Source organism: Capra hircus, chromosome 25 (assembly GCF_001704415.2).
Source record: "Capra hircus breed San Clemente chromosome 25, ASM170441v1, whole genome shotgun sequence".
NCBI classification, from domain to species: domain Eukaryota; kingdom Metazoa; phylum Chordata; class Mammalia; order Artiodactyla; family Bovidae; genus Capra; species Capra hircus.
The window spans coordinates 37,884,217-37,899,810 of NC_030832.1; the positions used below are offsets into that span (position 1 = coordinate 37,884,217).

The window sequence follows — 15,594 nt, forward strand, 5'->3', positions numbered from 1 at the left end:
GACTGGACCCCGGGCATCTGAGCCAGGAAGAAGGACCGCAGTATACAGGAACCACCCGTCTGTTCTCCTTTAACCACGCAGGGACCTTAAGCCAGAGGGGCCAGGGGCCTGTATGCAGCGTTGAGTCCTGTCCTCCTGGTGCCCCCTGGTGGTGCCAGCCCTAGGATTTCAGTTCTGGGAGAAAGGGACCCAACACCCAGCACTACTGCTTGGCCCTTACCTGTTATTACCTTGTTCTCGGTGGGTGGCGGTCGGGAAACCCGGGCTTGGCTCAGTCACGTGGGCTCCTGAAGACTTTGCCACATATGCAGCCAGCCCTCTGGAAGGGACGCCACTTCCCAAACAGCAGCCTCCTGAGAGGTGAACAGGTGCCAGGCACAGGTTTGCTCAAGAATAATGGGGAGCTGGAGGGCTTCCCAGGTGGCACAGTGGTAAAGAACCTGGTTGCCAAGGTGGGAGATGCCAAAGATGCAGGTCTGATCCCTGGGTGGGGAAGGGCCTCTGGAGAAGGAAATAGCAGCCCCCTCCAGTCTTCTTGCCTGAAATATCCCACGGACAGAGGAGCCATCCATGGACAGGGTTACCGTCCACGGGGTCAGAGAGTCAGATGCAGCTGATTGCACAGGCACATGGGGAACCATATAGCCTGAACTGTCTCCTGGGGACTTAGAATTTATATTTCCTGATTTAAAAAAGAATCAGTGGGTCTCCTCCAACTCCGGAGGTTATCCTGAGAACAGAGAGGCCCCAGAAGAGTGGGAGAGGAGCCACCTTTAGGTACCATTTTTCCTATAAATGTGAGCCTAGTTCACTGTTAGAAGATCTACCGATGTAATGCATTACCTAGTTAGACTAAAAACCATGTGATTAAAAAAACCCAGTAAAATAGGAAGGGGAGGGGGATTATCCTAAAAAAAATGAGCAGTTATTAGAGAAACCAACCGCAAACATCAAATAGAGAAACAGTAATTTCCTTCAAAGCCCTGAACCAGCCCAGAGTGTACAGTCACCAGTCTTGGCATCTGGCTGCTTAGTGAGTGACAGGAGACGGCGGGTCCTGGCAGCTCCCAGGCTGGACGGCGGGAAGCAACCACGGGGGAGCTGCCTCTGTGTGAGGATCAGCTGTGCCGGCAAACGGCGGGAAGCTACCAGTGCCCTGCCCAGACTGACCCCTCCTTCAGACACACAGGCCAGCGTGTCTACAGTTGTGTTTTTATTACCTCCACGTTCTGAAGCAGTTCATGACCACCAGAGAGTTTTGAGAACAGTTTTTACAATTAAAGCATTTTTTCAAGAAAAAAGCAATCGTTCCTTCCAGAGCCAAGAAGCAGCCTCCCGTCCCTCCCCGTCCTTCCCCTCCTGTGGGAGCAGCCCTGGTGGGGACCCCACCCGGTACCCCAGAAACTCAGCAAAGCGGCCCTCAGCCTCCCCGACCCGCTTCAGCAGCTGGGCCGAGGGCAGCACACTCCTCGCAGGTCACATGATCTTGAGGTCCTTCAGGGCAGACTCCAGGCTCTGGGAGGAGACAAGCAGGACAGACAGGCTGGTTCTCAGCTGTCCTGCAGACATCCCACCACCACCTGCAGGGACCTGGCGCCGGAAACAACCTGGCCTTTGGGGTCAGGTGACCTGGGTTTGAATCCTGGCCCTGAAGGAAGGTACTGCAGAGGGTGCCAAGGGGTCCTCACTCTACTGAGGGGCCCTTCTGCAGGGACGAAGGGCTGGAGTGTCCAGGTGGCTGCCAGGGAGAAGGTGGGGGTAGGGGGCCCGCTCTGGGGACTTGAGGGGAGGCAGGGGTGGAGGTCAGGCCTCACCTTCACGTCCCAGATGCTCATGCCGCCGTCCATGCCGGTGGTGCAAAACTGGGAGCACTTGGCCTTTCCCCCACTGAGCACCGAGATCTGGCTGCAAAGAGGAGGAGGGCTTTACAGATCCCACCCTGCCCTCCAGGGGCCCCCTGACTGCTGGGGGAGCCCGCTCCGGTGAGGTGTGTGCGCCCAGCTGGGAAGGATCACAGAGGACAGGGCTCCCAAGTCTGCTCTAGAGGCAAGCAGCAGCCTGTCTGCAAGCGACACAGGGCGGCGTGGGCAGGGGACGTGCGCCCAGGGAGTCAGTGACAACACAGTGTGATGGGGAGAAGCAGCCAAAGGTGGGGCTGGGAGGAGGCAGGGCTAGTTCCAGAGAGCCTTGGAAGGTCGGCAAAACGGTCTGGTCTGAAGACACGGGACCCGGCGGCCACAGGAGGGCTTAACAGACAAGGGCCAAGGCCTGGCCGTGCTCGCTCATCTGCTACGGGGCGGACACCCACGGCTGGCAGGATTCAGGGTCTCTTGCTCCGATCCCACCCTAGGTCCTCGAGGAGACCGCTGCCACTCTTCATTCCGCGCCTCCCCGCCAGGTTCTAGCCCCAGAGCCGCTGCAGCTCAGGCCCCGCCCGCTAGGAGGCCGTGGGTCGCTGCCCGGCCACCGCCAGACCCGCACACCTGGCCCTGCGGCGGTCCCACACCGGCCCAGGGCTGCAGAGCGAGGCTGCCCGCTCGCCCACCGCCTGATCCTAGTCCCGCCGCCGGTAAGTGGCCCCGCCCCCGGGCCCCGCCCGCACCTGACGCTGTTCTTGTGCAGCGAGTCCAGGCCGGCGCCCGCCGCCGCGCTGCCTTCCGAGCTCGCCTTCTTATCGAGGTTCTGGAAGCGCTCGCGGGCCGTGAGGCCGCGCTGCGAGCTCTGCTTGGGCACGTCCAGCCGCCCACCGAAGCTCAGCTTCCCCGCGGCGCTGTCGTAGGTGAAGAGCACCGGGAAGCAGTCGTGGCCCTGCGGCGAGGGGCAGGGCGGGGTGCCACTGGAGCGCTGGCCAGCGCAGGCGCAGCGCCCCCACTTTCCTCTAGGGGAACCCCAGGCCCTGGGGGAGGTGCAAGGCCAAGGCACCCCTGGCCACCAATCCGGGGGGTGCCGGAGGCAGGGCGTGGGTGTAGTGCCAGGCAGCCGATGCCCGCTCAGGGACCCGGGGTATAGTAACAGGGGCCAGATGCGGCTGAGCACCTAGGAGCGGCCCCCTCCGCCCACAAGGCCAGCATCTGGTTGAGAAAGCTGGTCTGGGACTCCCCTGGGAGGCCAGCGGCCCCATCCCATCCAGACAGTCACATGTGCTCTGGGGGAGACATGGCTGGACCCTTCCCTAGGCAAAGTGGGCCTGATCCCCCTGGGACCCCAGTAAGTTTGCTGAGGCCTGAAGAGAGACTTGACAGAGCTGGGCGGGAGGGACGGAGGAAGAGTGGCACCTTTCTGGGCACACGGTAGGACCCCCACCTGCCTCCAGCCACCACAAGCACCCACTCTTTGAGTGCGGTGTGGCCCTGTCATTTCCATCGGCCAATAAAATGTAAAAACAGGAGGGTCTGGCCCAGGGCATAGCTCCCCACGTCCCCTGTCTCCAGACGGGAGACAGCCCCCCTCCCAGTACCCAGGCCGAACAAAGTGAGCAAGAAACAAACATTTCCCGTGTTAGGCCACTGCCGCTGGTGCCACTGGGGATTGTTGCTGTCGTTACCCCAGTGTAACCCCACCTATTCCGAGCAGAGATGGATGGGTGGGAGGGAGGGAGGCAGGAGAGGCGTGAGCGGGGACAAATCGAGGGCTGCCTGGGCATCTTGGGGCCACTAGGAGACCTGCTGTCACCAGCCCCTCTCCCAGACCCCCTCCTTACCGCCGCCACCAGACTGTTCTCCGTGATGAAGGTGACGGCCAGTAGCGGCAGCGTTTCAGAGGCCAGAGTGGTGACACTGAGAGAGAGAGCACAATGTCAGCCACGCCTGCTCCTGGTTCTCGGTGCTGGGGCACAACCCCACTCAAGTGGCCCACACTCACGCCATCTTCTTGTCAGCATCAGCCAGGCACACGGTGCTGTCGTGGCTGACCCAGGCCACACGGCTGCCGCTGTCTGAGAAGCAGACGCCGTGCACCCAGCCGCAGCTAGTGCTGGACTCGAACATCAGCTCTCCGAACGGCATCTTGGAGCCCCACGGGGTGGGTGCTGGCCGCTCCTCCACCTCCTTGATGTAGGCTGAGAAGATCCTGCCGGGAGAGGCAGAAAAGGGGATGGATGGGATCTGGGAGGGACCCGAGAAGGGACCCCAGCCCCCGCCCGCTCTCCCAAACTGGCCTGCTGAGGCCAGAACACCTAGCTGAGTTTGTGGGTACCAGGGTTGGCTTTTCACTACCTGAGTCTTCATGCTTGGAGAAGTCTGGGCATCAGTGCCCACTTGTGTAATGGAGCGGGGCCAGGAGGTCTCCCAGCTCCAAGTCCTGGGAGCTCTCAGGACCGTATCCGCTCCATGCCGGGGCCTCTGGTGCCTGCTGTAGCCTCACTGCCCAGGGGCGGTTCAGAAATGCAGGCCATCTTGCCTGGAGCTGGGAGCCAGAGGCCTTGGGAGACTCAGGGGTGCTGGGCCCAAAGTAAGAAACAGCCAGAGGCAGTTGGAGTCTCTGTGTTCCAGGTCTTAAGATGATGAGGCAGAGACTGTCCCAGCCTCAGTCATTTATATCTCAGTGTGAATAAAAACACCCACTCTTTTCCCCTCAGATGAAAATCAGGAAGCTGAAGGAGTGGGAGGTTCTAATGAGGACAGGAGGGCCTAGAAAAGAGATCCTGCTGACATTAAGTGGCAAAGGTGTATGTCCTTCTAAGACTCCCCACCGGCCGGACAGAGGACCCAGGAACAATCCTTCAAAGAGCAAAACCTCACAGTAGCTGGACTGAGGCCCCAGGTCACCCCGCTGGCAGCAGAGCTGGTCTGGAAGGCAGGCCTCTCGGGACAGGGCTCCCCCCACCCTCCGACCCCCGATGAATCCTGTGTTGACGGCAGGGCCCCGGCCCTCACCGGCATTTGAAGTCGCAGGAGCCGGCGGCCAGGAGCACGTTGTTGGGGTGCCAGTCCAGGCTGAGGACGGTGGAGCGGATGGGTTTCTTGATGTGCTTGCACACCCACCTGGACACGGCGGCGGTCACACAGGTGTCGGGGGAGAGAGGGACAGACAGGTGAGCGCCCTCAGACCTCAGCGCCTCGGGCTCCAGGCTCCCACTGGGCCCTGCAGACTGCAGAGGTCCCAGGAGGGAAGGGCCCGGGCCAGCTGGGTCCCTCCCTGGATGGGAGCACCACCTCTGGTCTCCTTTCAACCTCGCAACTACCCTGGGGCCGCCGGGTTAAGAAGTCACGAGGCTGCTCACTGGTCAGGGTGGGACCTGAACCCAAGTCTCTAGGACCCCATTCCGAGCTCCTGCCCGTCCTCTGCCCTCAGCGACCCCGGAGAGAAGGTTGTGATGTGGCTGGAGCTTGTGAGTGGGCCCTGGTGTGTGATGGCCTGTGCCGTGGGCAGGTGATTTGCCTCGGGGCCTTTGCTGTAAAGTGGGGATGGCAGCGGGGCTTCCCTCATAGCTCAGTCGGTAAAGAATCTGCCTGCAGTGTGGGAGACCCGGGTTCAATTCCTGGGTTGGGAAGATCCCCTGGAGAAGGAAATGGCAACCCACTCCAGTATTCTTGCCTGGAGAATCCCCTGGATAGAGGAGCCTGGTGGGCTACAGTCCACGGGGTTGCAAGAGTGGGACACGACTGAGCGACTAAACCACCACCGCCACCAGGGATGGCAGCAGACACCCAGTCCAGGGGGCTGCGGGGGTCATTGCGTCCGTGTGCAGGGCTTAGTGTGATGCCTGCAGAAGCGGCCCTGGTGTGGCTTGTGCCCTTATTACTAGAGGGGGCCAGGGGAGGCCAGGCGCTGTGCAGGGAGCCCCTCGCCTCACTGCCAAGGGCCGGAAAGGACACCCTTCTCGGGTCCTGTGAACAGGGGTCCTGACTCCCCGTCCGGTGGCTTTCTGGGACCCTCCTGTCCCACCACCTGTTGGTCTGCAGCCCCAGGTCCCTCCAAACCCACGCTGACCCCACCCGGGCACCCACCAGTCATTTTCCTGCTCAAAATAGCAGATGGAGATGACACGGGAGCCACTACCCACAGCGAACTTATTCTCCTTGGGGGCCCAGCGCACACAGCGAGCGGCGCGGTTGATGCGCAGGATGACAAGCGTGGGCTTCCACGTGCGGCCCTTCAGCGTCCACACGTAGGCGTTGCGGTCTGTGCCGCAGGTCACGATGCGGTTACTCTCTGGGGCCCAGTCAATGCCTGTGGGGTGGGAGGAAGGACTAGGCTGAAGCCATCCAAGCAGAGGTGGCTCGACAGTGTCCACAGAGGAGGGGCTTCAAGGTCACAATCAGGACTGAATAAGGGGGTGCTGCTAGAGTTCACTGGGGGTGTTACAGCTCTCTCAGCTATCGGCAAACACATCGGAAGTCCAAGCCAAGAGACAAAAATAGAAATGGGTCCCTGGTAATGCTGACGTGCTGGATCAAGCCTTTCCTGAAGCCTTCCAACATCTGTGTTTTTCAGTAACATGAACCCATCCATGTAACTGCTTTATAACTTCAGCCAGTCTGAATCAGGGTTCTGTTATCAATGCTTGCAACCCAAACTCTCCTACCTAACACCGTGAGTAGGGGGACGGCCTGGCTCTGCCCTGCCCTCGCTCAGGAGGGTGATCCCAGAAGCCCAACCCACCTGTCACCTGTCCGTTGTGCTCCTTGAGTTCATGCACCTGGACCCACTTGTTGCCGCTCTTCTCATAGATGTGCACCTCGTGATTGTTGGGGCAGATGGCGATCTCTGCAGGAGAGACGGGCGCGCGCTCAGGCTCCCCTTCACGGGCCACCTGGGAAGCACCTTGCCCTTTGTTACTGGCCTCTCCTCTGCCTCGGGTCTCACCGGACCCACCCCCCCTCCTTGGGACACCTCCTCAGGGCTTGGCCACTCCTCAGCTGTGTCCACCACCCCCAACATCCCTAAGGCAGTCTTGCGAGTTCTCCCTGCCTCCCCCCACCCCCCAGCTCTGCCCCCGGGGATACCAGGCTCCAGCCACAGTTTCTGGGCTGTTCCTGATGACCCCAGGCTCTGCGACCTTGGGGTCGCTGCACCCGCCCTGGCCTTTGCACTCGCACGCTGACTTTCTTCACTTCCTTCGGGTCTCCGTGCAAACGTCACCTCCCCTGAAAGGCCTCACGGGCCACCCTTTGGAAGCCAGCCCCCGGCTCCATCGTTTCCCTTTACCCTGCTTGTTCCCTCGGAGCTCATTTCCCTGCAGGCTACACTTGCCACCCCCAGGCCCTCACTAGCAGAGGACAGGCCACCTGCCCAGCGCCCACAGTAGTGCCCAGCACAAGCGGGGCTGCCCTCTGGCCTCCAACCCTCAAGGCCTGCTCGCCTGGCTACCCTGCTTGGGGTCCCTTCTCTCCCAACACTCAGGATCTCAGGGTCGGGGGTGAAGCATGGGTGCAGCTGGCACAGGGAGCCTCGAGGACTCACGGGTGCGGTCCTTGTTCCAGGCGTGGCAGCTGATGGGTTCCACCAGGAAGCTGTGATAGGCCATGGCTGCTTGGCTCCTGTGCCCAAGACAGGGAGGGAACACAGGTCAGCACCCCTTCTGGCCTCGGGGAAGGGTGTCATCACCTGTGCCTCAGTTTCCCCGTGGGTGGAGCACCGTCCCCCTCCAGGAGCGTGCCAGGCCTGCTGGCCTTCGCACGTGCTCTTTTCCCTCTGCAGGGAAGGTCAAGCCTGATGGTCCTGGGAGGCCAGTTCCACGTGCTAACCCTCTCCATGCCACCAAATGTCCCCCCTCCTGTTCTGTCCAGCAAACTCCTACTCATCTGGAAAGACCCAAAGTGGACATTCTTGAACCCCTTCTCTCCCCGCCTCAGCCTCCCAGAGTCACAGGGAGCCCAGGGTGGAGCCCAGCCACACTGCTTGCCAGCTGTGTGACCCCGGCATGTCACTCGCCCTCTCTGAACCTCAGTTTCCACATCTGCAAAATGGAAATAGGAATCCTGCCCTCCCCCGCTTCCCCATAGATTTAAGAGGGTGAAATAAGATAACACATCACGCCTGGCACATAGTAGGTGTTCATGAAACGGCAGCTCTTGGTCTAGAATTGATGTGCTGGCCCTTGGCGTGCTTCACCTGTGTAGGGGGGGCCTCCCGGCAGGGGCTGATCCTGGGCACACACACCTCAGGCCTTCGCATCAGCTGTTCCCTCAGCCTTCAAAGCTCTTACCCTCAGATGCCTACGTGGCTCCCGCCCTCCCCACTGGCATTCAAGTCTGCGTTCAAGGCCGCTTTCTGATCCAGGCTGCCACCCGCCCCAGCCCCAGACTCTCCCAGTTCAGTTCAGTTCAGTCACTCCATCATGTCCGACTCTTTGCGACACCATGGACTGCAGCACGCCAGGCCTCCCTGTCGTTCACCAACTTCTGGAGCCTACTCAAACTCATGTCCATCGCGTCGGAGATGCCATCCAACCATCTCATCCTCCGCTGTCCCCTTATCCTCTCGCTGTCAATCTTTCCCAGCATCAGGGTCTTTTCGAACGAGTCAGTTCTTCACAGCAGGTGGCCAAAGTATTGGAGTTTCAGCTTCAGCATCAGCCCTTCCAATGAATATTCAGGACTTATTTCCTTGAGGATGGACTGGTTGGATCTCCTTGCAGTCCAAGGGACTCTCAAGTCCCTCGTTTTCCCCTCAGATAACCCTACTGAGCACAGGTTACATTGTCCTCCTTTATTCTGCTGTGTCTTTTTCCCCTGCTGGAATGAAACTCACTTGATGGAGACATATACTTCTGAGCATCTTGTTCACATTGCTACCCCCGGCGCCTAAATGCCTGGCACATAGTAAGTGCTCGATAAATATTTGATGAACACAGTTTTTTTACTGCCATTAGCGTCCAGCCTGAGTTATTTTTTTAAATGTTAAAAGAAAAGGCCAGGCAACATTTCCTGAGTGCTCTGCACTCACCAGCTCTAAGCCCTCCTGTATTCTCAACTTGAGCCCCAGATGACGGCCGTGGAGGCGGTGGTCTGGTGGGGAGGCCACCTAACCAGACCTGCAGCACTCCCACCCCACCATGTCTGGGTGTCCCCAGGCCTTCAGCCATCTCCCCCATCTGACTGGGAGATTTGTGGCCCAAGGCTGGGCCCTGGGAAGGCCACTTCTCAGACCAGGCCTGAGCCCTGATGTCCCTGGCTGCCGGGGTGCTGCTGGAACCCTGGGGTCTCTCTGCCCCCAGCGGGGGTCTCAGCCAAGACCCCTGAGGGAGGAACAGCGCTGAGCTGGGGCCCATCAAGCTGCGGTGTCACCCACTGTGCTGCTGGGGACTCTGGTGCTCAGCGACCACAAATCCTACTTTAATGTATAGCAGGAAGTCCTGCAAATTTCCCGGAGCAGCAGCGGCCAGGCACGTACAGGTGCACAGACAGGACTGGGCAGGGCCCGCCTGGTCCCTCAGCCCCAGACCCAGTGGGTCCTCGGGCAGCCTTTGCTAAGAAAGAAAGTGGACACTCAGCCAGGCTTGAGGCCACACACATTCGTGCGTGGTCAGCCTTGCACACGTGTGACTGCTCCCACACACACATGCATGCTCAGCCTTGTACACACACACACATGAGCATGCAGCTCCCAGGGCGGCTGCCTCCCCAGCCTCTGTCTCCTTATAAGGCCTCTTTTGTGTAAAGCAAAGGCCCCGGAAGTGGCGCCTGGGAGCCACAGGCCTAGGTCAGCGGGCCAGACGGGGTTCCCCTAGTCCTTCCGCTGCATCCAGGCTGGGCGGGCAGGGGGTCATCCGTGTCTACACCACAGATGCCAAGATGCAGGGTGGGTGCACCAGGCCTGTCCACTAAGCTGTGCTTATCTGGCCCCCTTTCCCTTAGGTCACCGGTGGTGGGGGGGATATTAAGGTCAGATGCCCACTTCCAAACGCCAGCTGGGTTCTTCTTGGCCCCCGACTCCAGGGGAGGCTGCCCATCCCCCAGCCCTTCACCCTAGGTGGCCCAGAAGGAAAGAAGCCTCATGGCTGCAGCCCCAGGGGTCCTGGACCCTAGACTGAGCCAGAGCAGAACCTGACTTCCTGGTTCTGTCCCAGTCCTGCTGTGCGGCCGGGTACCTCTGCCCCTGTGGGCTCTTGGTGACAGTGTCCAGACCTGTGGGCCAGACTCATAACAGTCTAGTGACATTTCAGGGTTTCAGGCTATAAAGATGGAGAGGTTGGGTCTGCAGAGGACAAATAACACAGCTGAGAGGACTCGGGGAGCCCTGGCCATTTGTTTCCTGGGACCCAAAATTTCTCAATGTGAGAGGGAGGTATGGTAGCACAGTGGGACAGGCAGGTTCAGAGCACACCTATCAGCCAATCACACTTTAGTATAAATTCAGATAGGAATACTCCCTAGTCTACTAACCCACACCTTAAAGCAGGGAGGGGGTACAGTTGAAAGGAGTGGGAGAGAGGAAGACAGACATGTTTCCCCTTTTTCATAACTTCTGCAAAGCAGTTGAAGCCAGCAGGGCCTCCCATCCCCCACATGCTACGATTGAGGAAGTGGGAGCCCAGGGAGGGGTGTGGCTTCTCCAGCCACTGTAGCCTTGGGGTTCAGCCTCCTGGCTCCTGGATCAGGGGATCATTCTGTGTGATCAGCCTTCACACCAGGCCACCCAGCCATAGGAACCGTACCTTCATCATTCCCAGGGAAATCTCTACCCTGCCAAGGGGCTGGGGGTGGATGCCACTGCCTGCCAGTCACCCTGGCTGAGGAAAGTGCCCTGGGGGCTGCTCTGCCCAAGGGTGTGGACAAGGCGATGCTGCAGTGCTGCCTTCTGGTGGAGACTAAGGCAGGATGAGGCCGTGGCCCCGGGGACATTTACCCATTTATCCCTGTGACCCTGCCTCTGAGCCAGCTCTGGGGACCCACTTGCTTGTCCAGGACAAAGAGAGAGGAGGGGGCCCTGGGGATGGCATTGCGACTGGGAGCCCATAACTAGTGTTCCGTGCCCCCATCACCCTGGAAACAGTGAGTCTGGGGGAGCACGGCCAAACCCCAACAGACTCCCCCTACTCCACCCCTACCTACCCCACAGGCTCCAAGCTGCCCGCTACCAACCTGGAGCCTGGATCTTTCTGTGCTCCAGGCAGCACTTCCCCCATGTCTGGCATATGGTGGTGCTCAGGACGAATGGACAGGGGAATCACCCAGGGCTGGGGTTTGAGGGTACAGGGAAAGGACAGCAGCCTGATGGCTGGAGGAGCTTTGGGTGTCCAGGCAGGGGTTGCCAAGGACCACATACTGGGGTGGGAACATACACTCCATGGGCGCAGGGGTATTCGTTTTGTTCGTTAAGTGCTTCCCCAGTGCCAATTAAGAGTGCCCAGCACATAGTAGGTGCTCAGCAAATACTGCTTGACTGTGACTGCATGAATGAAATCACATCTATCTTAGTTTATTCCTTACAGACCAGCCCTATTATTTCACTGGTACATATATGCAACTTGTAAATATTTACTGGGAGTATGAGCTCAAGGTTTTTTCCTGATAGGGTCCATGATCCGAAAAGCTCAGAGATCTTTCATTTAAAAGGTCCTCTGTGAGGATTTGGGGAGAATACAGCGCCCTTCCAAAGCAAAGCAAACCAAACCAGGTGAAGCTCCCAGCTGCTCAGCCAAGGGTCTCAGACCTCACGTCTCTTCCTTACACGTTGGGTTCACATTCTGACTCTCTCGATACTGACTGGGTGCTCCTGCCAATGTTTCCCCCACATCTCTATCCAGAAAAGGCTGGGGCTGGACGAGGCACTGGGTGTAGGTTCCTTCTTGCTTTCAGAGAAGCTTTGCCAGCCCGGCCTTTTCTGCATCCAGAGGTTTGGCTGCATTTGAGGCTAAACTAGGCAGGAGCTGCCTGGAGCAAGGAACTCTGCTCTGCAGACACTCAGGGAAGTCCCCACCCAGCTCAGCCACTCGAGGGAGCTGCCAGCAAGCCATTTTGCACTCGTGCTGAGCTGTTACTCAACTTCCTGTTGTGTGTGGAACAACCCTAGTCACCCCAAAAGACCAACCAATCCCTCCTCCCCAACTCCACTGCTGAGGTCTTACAAGCCAGGCAAAGTCAAGTCAAGCAAGACAAGTGAAAATCATCCTAACGCACCATAAAGCATTAGCTAAAATAATACAGAACAAATAAACCCCCCAAACACATGAAACTTGATGCTGGCAAGACTGTGGAGAAATTCTCATTTGTTGCTAATTTGTTAAGTCTCTCTGAAGGGCAGTGTGGTAACATACAATTCCAACCAACCAGGTGGAAACAAACAGAACAAAATACCATTAACAGGAACTTTAAAATTGTTAACATTTTTTTGTGGCATAAATTCATTTCAATGCTAAAAAACACAGCCACTGCCTTTTTTTTTTTTTTTAAGCAAACATGTTCATAGTAACTCTCTTTATAATGGTGACAGGATAGAAAAATGCAGATGACTACAAACATAAAGAAAAACAGCAAACACGTTGATTTAAGACGTGTGGATTATATACACATACATAATTAACTAATTTACTTGGCTTCTTTAAATGCCCAGAATTTACCCAGGACTTTGACATACATTCTCTTTTACGCCCTAAGAGAAGCCCCAGAACTCTTCTAGTGTTTGTTTTAACGAGTAAGAAACAGATGCAGACAAAAACCAAAGTGTGCGCCCTCACCAGCTCCTACAACGGCACAGTGTGGGGTTCTGACCCTAAATCTCAGAGGTGATAAGTGTATAGGCAGGCCTTATAATAAAAGCAAGGACAATAACAGTGCACATTTAGCCCGTGTGTGTGCCTGGCACACTGCCAAGTGTCTTACACACATGATCACATGTAAACCTCCCAGCTTGAAAGTTCCTCATTTTGCAGGTAAGCAAAGTTGAGGCCCAGGGAGGTTAGGCGGCTTGCTAAGGTCAGTGGCCAGTGAAGGAAGACGCTGGCGCTCTTAGCAGCTTCTGGTCTGGAAGACCTTGCCAGCCCAGGGTGCTCTTAACCACCGGGCAGCAGTGCCCGCCAGGCTGGGGGTGGGGGGTTCCCGGGACAGCCCAGATGAAACGGAGAGCCCTCCAGCTCCGCGTCTGTACCGGGCCCGCTAAGGCTGCTTCATGCCAGCAAACCTCTGTGTCACCGTCGCTGCCCCGAGGTCCCGGCCCTGCCCCAGTCCTGGCCGCGGTCCCTGGGCCGCCGGCGAGAGAGGGGCTGCTCGGAACGCGCCGGTCCAGCGCCCGCGAGCTCAGGAGGTCCGCCTCCCGGACCCCAGCAATCCCCCCTGGATCGGACCCCTTCGACCTGGCCCCGGGGTCGGCGGAGGGCTGGGGGCCGGGAGAGAAGGAGGGAGGGAGGAGGGGCGAGGCGGGCGGGGGCGCCAGCTCATTTCCCCGCTGGAGGAACCCGGAAGGCTGAAGGATGGAGGGGAAGTGACTGGGCGTGGGGGCCCTCCGGCTCGAAATAACGGGGCACACCGACGGCCGGGCAGAGTCGGGGGTGGGGGGACGGCAGAGAGGGGAGGCCGAGAGGGCCGGGCGCGGAGGTGGACGCGCGGGCTCGCGCGCCCCGAAGGCACGCAGTGCGGGGAGCCCTGCGGCGCCCTCGACCGGAGGAGGTCGCCTGCCCGCCCGCCCCCTAGCACCCCGCGCCCCGCGCGCCCGCTCACGTCCAGGGGGGCCCTCAGTGCCCCCTTCTCGTCCCTGAGCTCCCCGCGGCCCCCCACCTCCTGGCGACCCCCCGCCACGCCCTCCCCGCCTGCACGCGCCCCCTCCTCGCGCTCCCCTCGACCCCGGCATTCCGGGCCGCCCCCGCGCCCCCTCACCTCGGGGCGCAGCGGCCGCGGACTCTGGGCAGTCGACGCGCCGAACCCGCTCTGGGCGCCGCGCCGCGCGGCCACTTCCTCGTGGGCGGGGGGCGGGGCCTCCGGGCTCAGCCCCGCGGGGCCGGGGCGGGGCCGGGCGGCGGGCGGGGAGCCCCGGGCCCGCCCTCCCTCCCCGCCTGGGGCCGCGCCCACCCGGGCCGCCCGGAAGGCGTGCTCTCCTCTCCGCGTGTCGGGCGGGGAGACTGAGGTTCGGCGAGGGGCGCACGTCTCTGTCGGCCTCGGGCCCCCTCCCAGCGGGGACCAGACCTCCGCATGTGCGGGGCGTGTGGGCAATCAGGGGCAGTCCGGGCCGCCGGCCTGCTGCCGGGGTCCTCACGTCAAAACGGGGGAGCCCTCGGCTGGTCCAGCCCCTTCCCAGGGCCCACTTCCTGATGCTCTTTCCACCGCAGACCGCTTCCCGTCCTTAAGTCACAGCGGACTCGCAGCCGCCCGAATGTGGTGGGTCTTGGGCCAGGTGGTCCAGTGGGAGGGGTCTCTCCATCCCTGCCCCCTGCCTCATCAATGGGGATGACCGGCAGGTGGCGCTTCCCCCAGCGTTCCGCTCAGCCAGACACTAAGTGGCATGGGCGGATGGTGTGGGGTCTCAGGAGGTCCCGGGCACCCACATGTCTCCCGGCTTTGACCCTTGCTCTTCTTTCTGCCTGGAACATTGACACGCCCTGTCCACACCTGGCCCACTTACCTTTATGTTGCAGGACAGGGGTCAGTGTCTCTTAGGTCACTTTGTCCCTGACCCCCTCAACAGGGTCCTGGGCTCACCAGTCCCGGCTCCCATTACACAATCCCAACCTGCGGGTGGCCGGGAGGAGGAAATGCGTCCAAAGGTGAGGAGCATTTTGAGATGAGCACACAGGGTGCTTGGTAAACTCTAGCTCCTTCCTGGCTCTGGGCAGATACTGAGGGGCTATTAGCAGGACCCCCACCCCCAACTCCACACTACCACATCCAGCAGTGGCAAATATAAGTGATGGCTTCAGTCAGAAAAAAGCTTCAAGTGATCTGTACCAGCTACCCCCCCTCCCGTAAGGACAAGGGCACTTCAATGCCGCGGTGACACCTGCATCCTTGGATTCCACTTGCCTCTCCCCAGCTTTGCAGATGCCCAGGGAACACCCCTAGGTGGGACTGAGCCCCACCTCCGATGGTGGCCTCCTCCCCCTGCAGTGCTCTCACCCTAGTCCTGGACTTGTGACCTAAGAGTTGGTCAAAGCAAAGCCCAGGACTTCGGATGAAGACTGGAGAAAAGCAGTCATCCTTCATCCTCTTCGGATGAAGAGGAGAAAGCAGTACCTTCTGGAATTTGGGAAGCCTGATGACACAGGGAGTGGGGCAGCGAGGGTGGTGGGGATCGAGATGCAGAAAGTCCCAGGAAATGACCACAGCCCTCCCTGGTCAACCTCCGACAGCAGCCTGAGCTCAGCCTGACTCCAGGGGTTTCAGATATGTGAGCCGGGGAATCCACTCCTGAGTTGTTTCTCTGTTACTCATCCCCAGCAGTGTTCTAACAAATATGCACACCCAAGGCCTCCCTTTCCCTCATTGTGAAACTGAGCTGATCTGATGAGCCAATGCTAGCTGAGTGCGAGCAGAAAGCGTGTTTGTGTTATTCGTTCAGGAGGCACTCGGTAGGCATTTGCCGAATGAATCAATGAATGAAGGAACCCGTGGGGCCAGAAGTTTGAACCCAGCTCTGACTCAGCCGCTTGACCTGGAGTGTGGCTTCAGGCTGCTCTTCTTGCAGTGCCTGGGTTTCCGCATTTGTGAAGTGAGGCTGAGC

The 15,594-nt window shown here is 59.4% G+C and overlaps 1 protein-coding gene across 1 annotated transcript; it reads right to left on the reverse strand.

Moving 5' to 3' along the window:
- On the reverse strand, positions 1,197-13,854 carry ARPC1B (actin related protein 2/3 complex subunit 1B). The gene is made up of 10 exons (XM_018040220.1): positions 13,758-13,854; positions 7,405-7,481; positions 6,604-6,708; positions 5,949-6,171; positions 4,875-4,982; positions 3,862-4,068; positions 3,701-3,776; positions 2,603-2,808; positions 1,815-1,905; positions 1,197-1,515 (listed from the first exon to the last, which is right to left on the reverse strand). Exons 2-10 carry the CDS (start codon positions 7,466-7,468, stop codon positions 1,477-1,479), a joined length of 1,119 nt encoding a protein of 372 aa, XP_017895709.1. The 5' UTR covers positions 7,469-7,481; positions 13,758-13,854; the 3' UTR covers positions 1,197-1,476.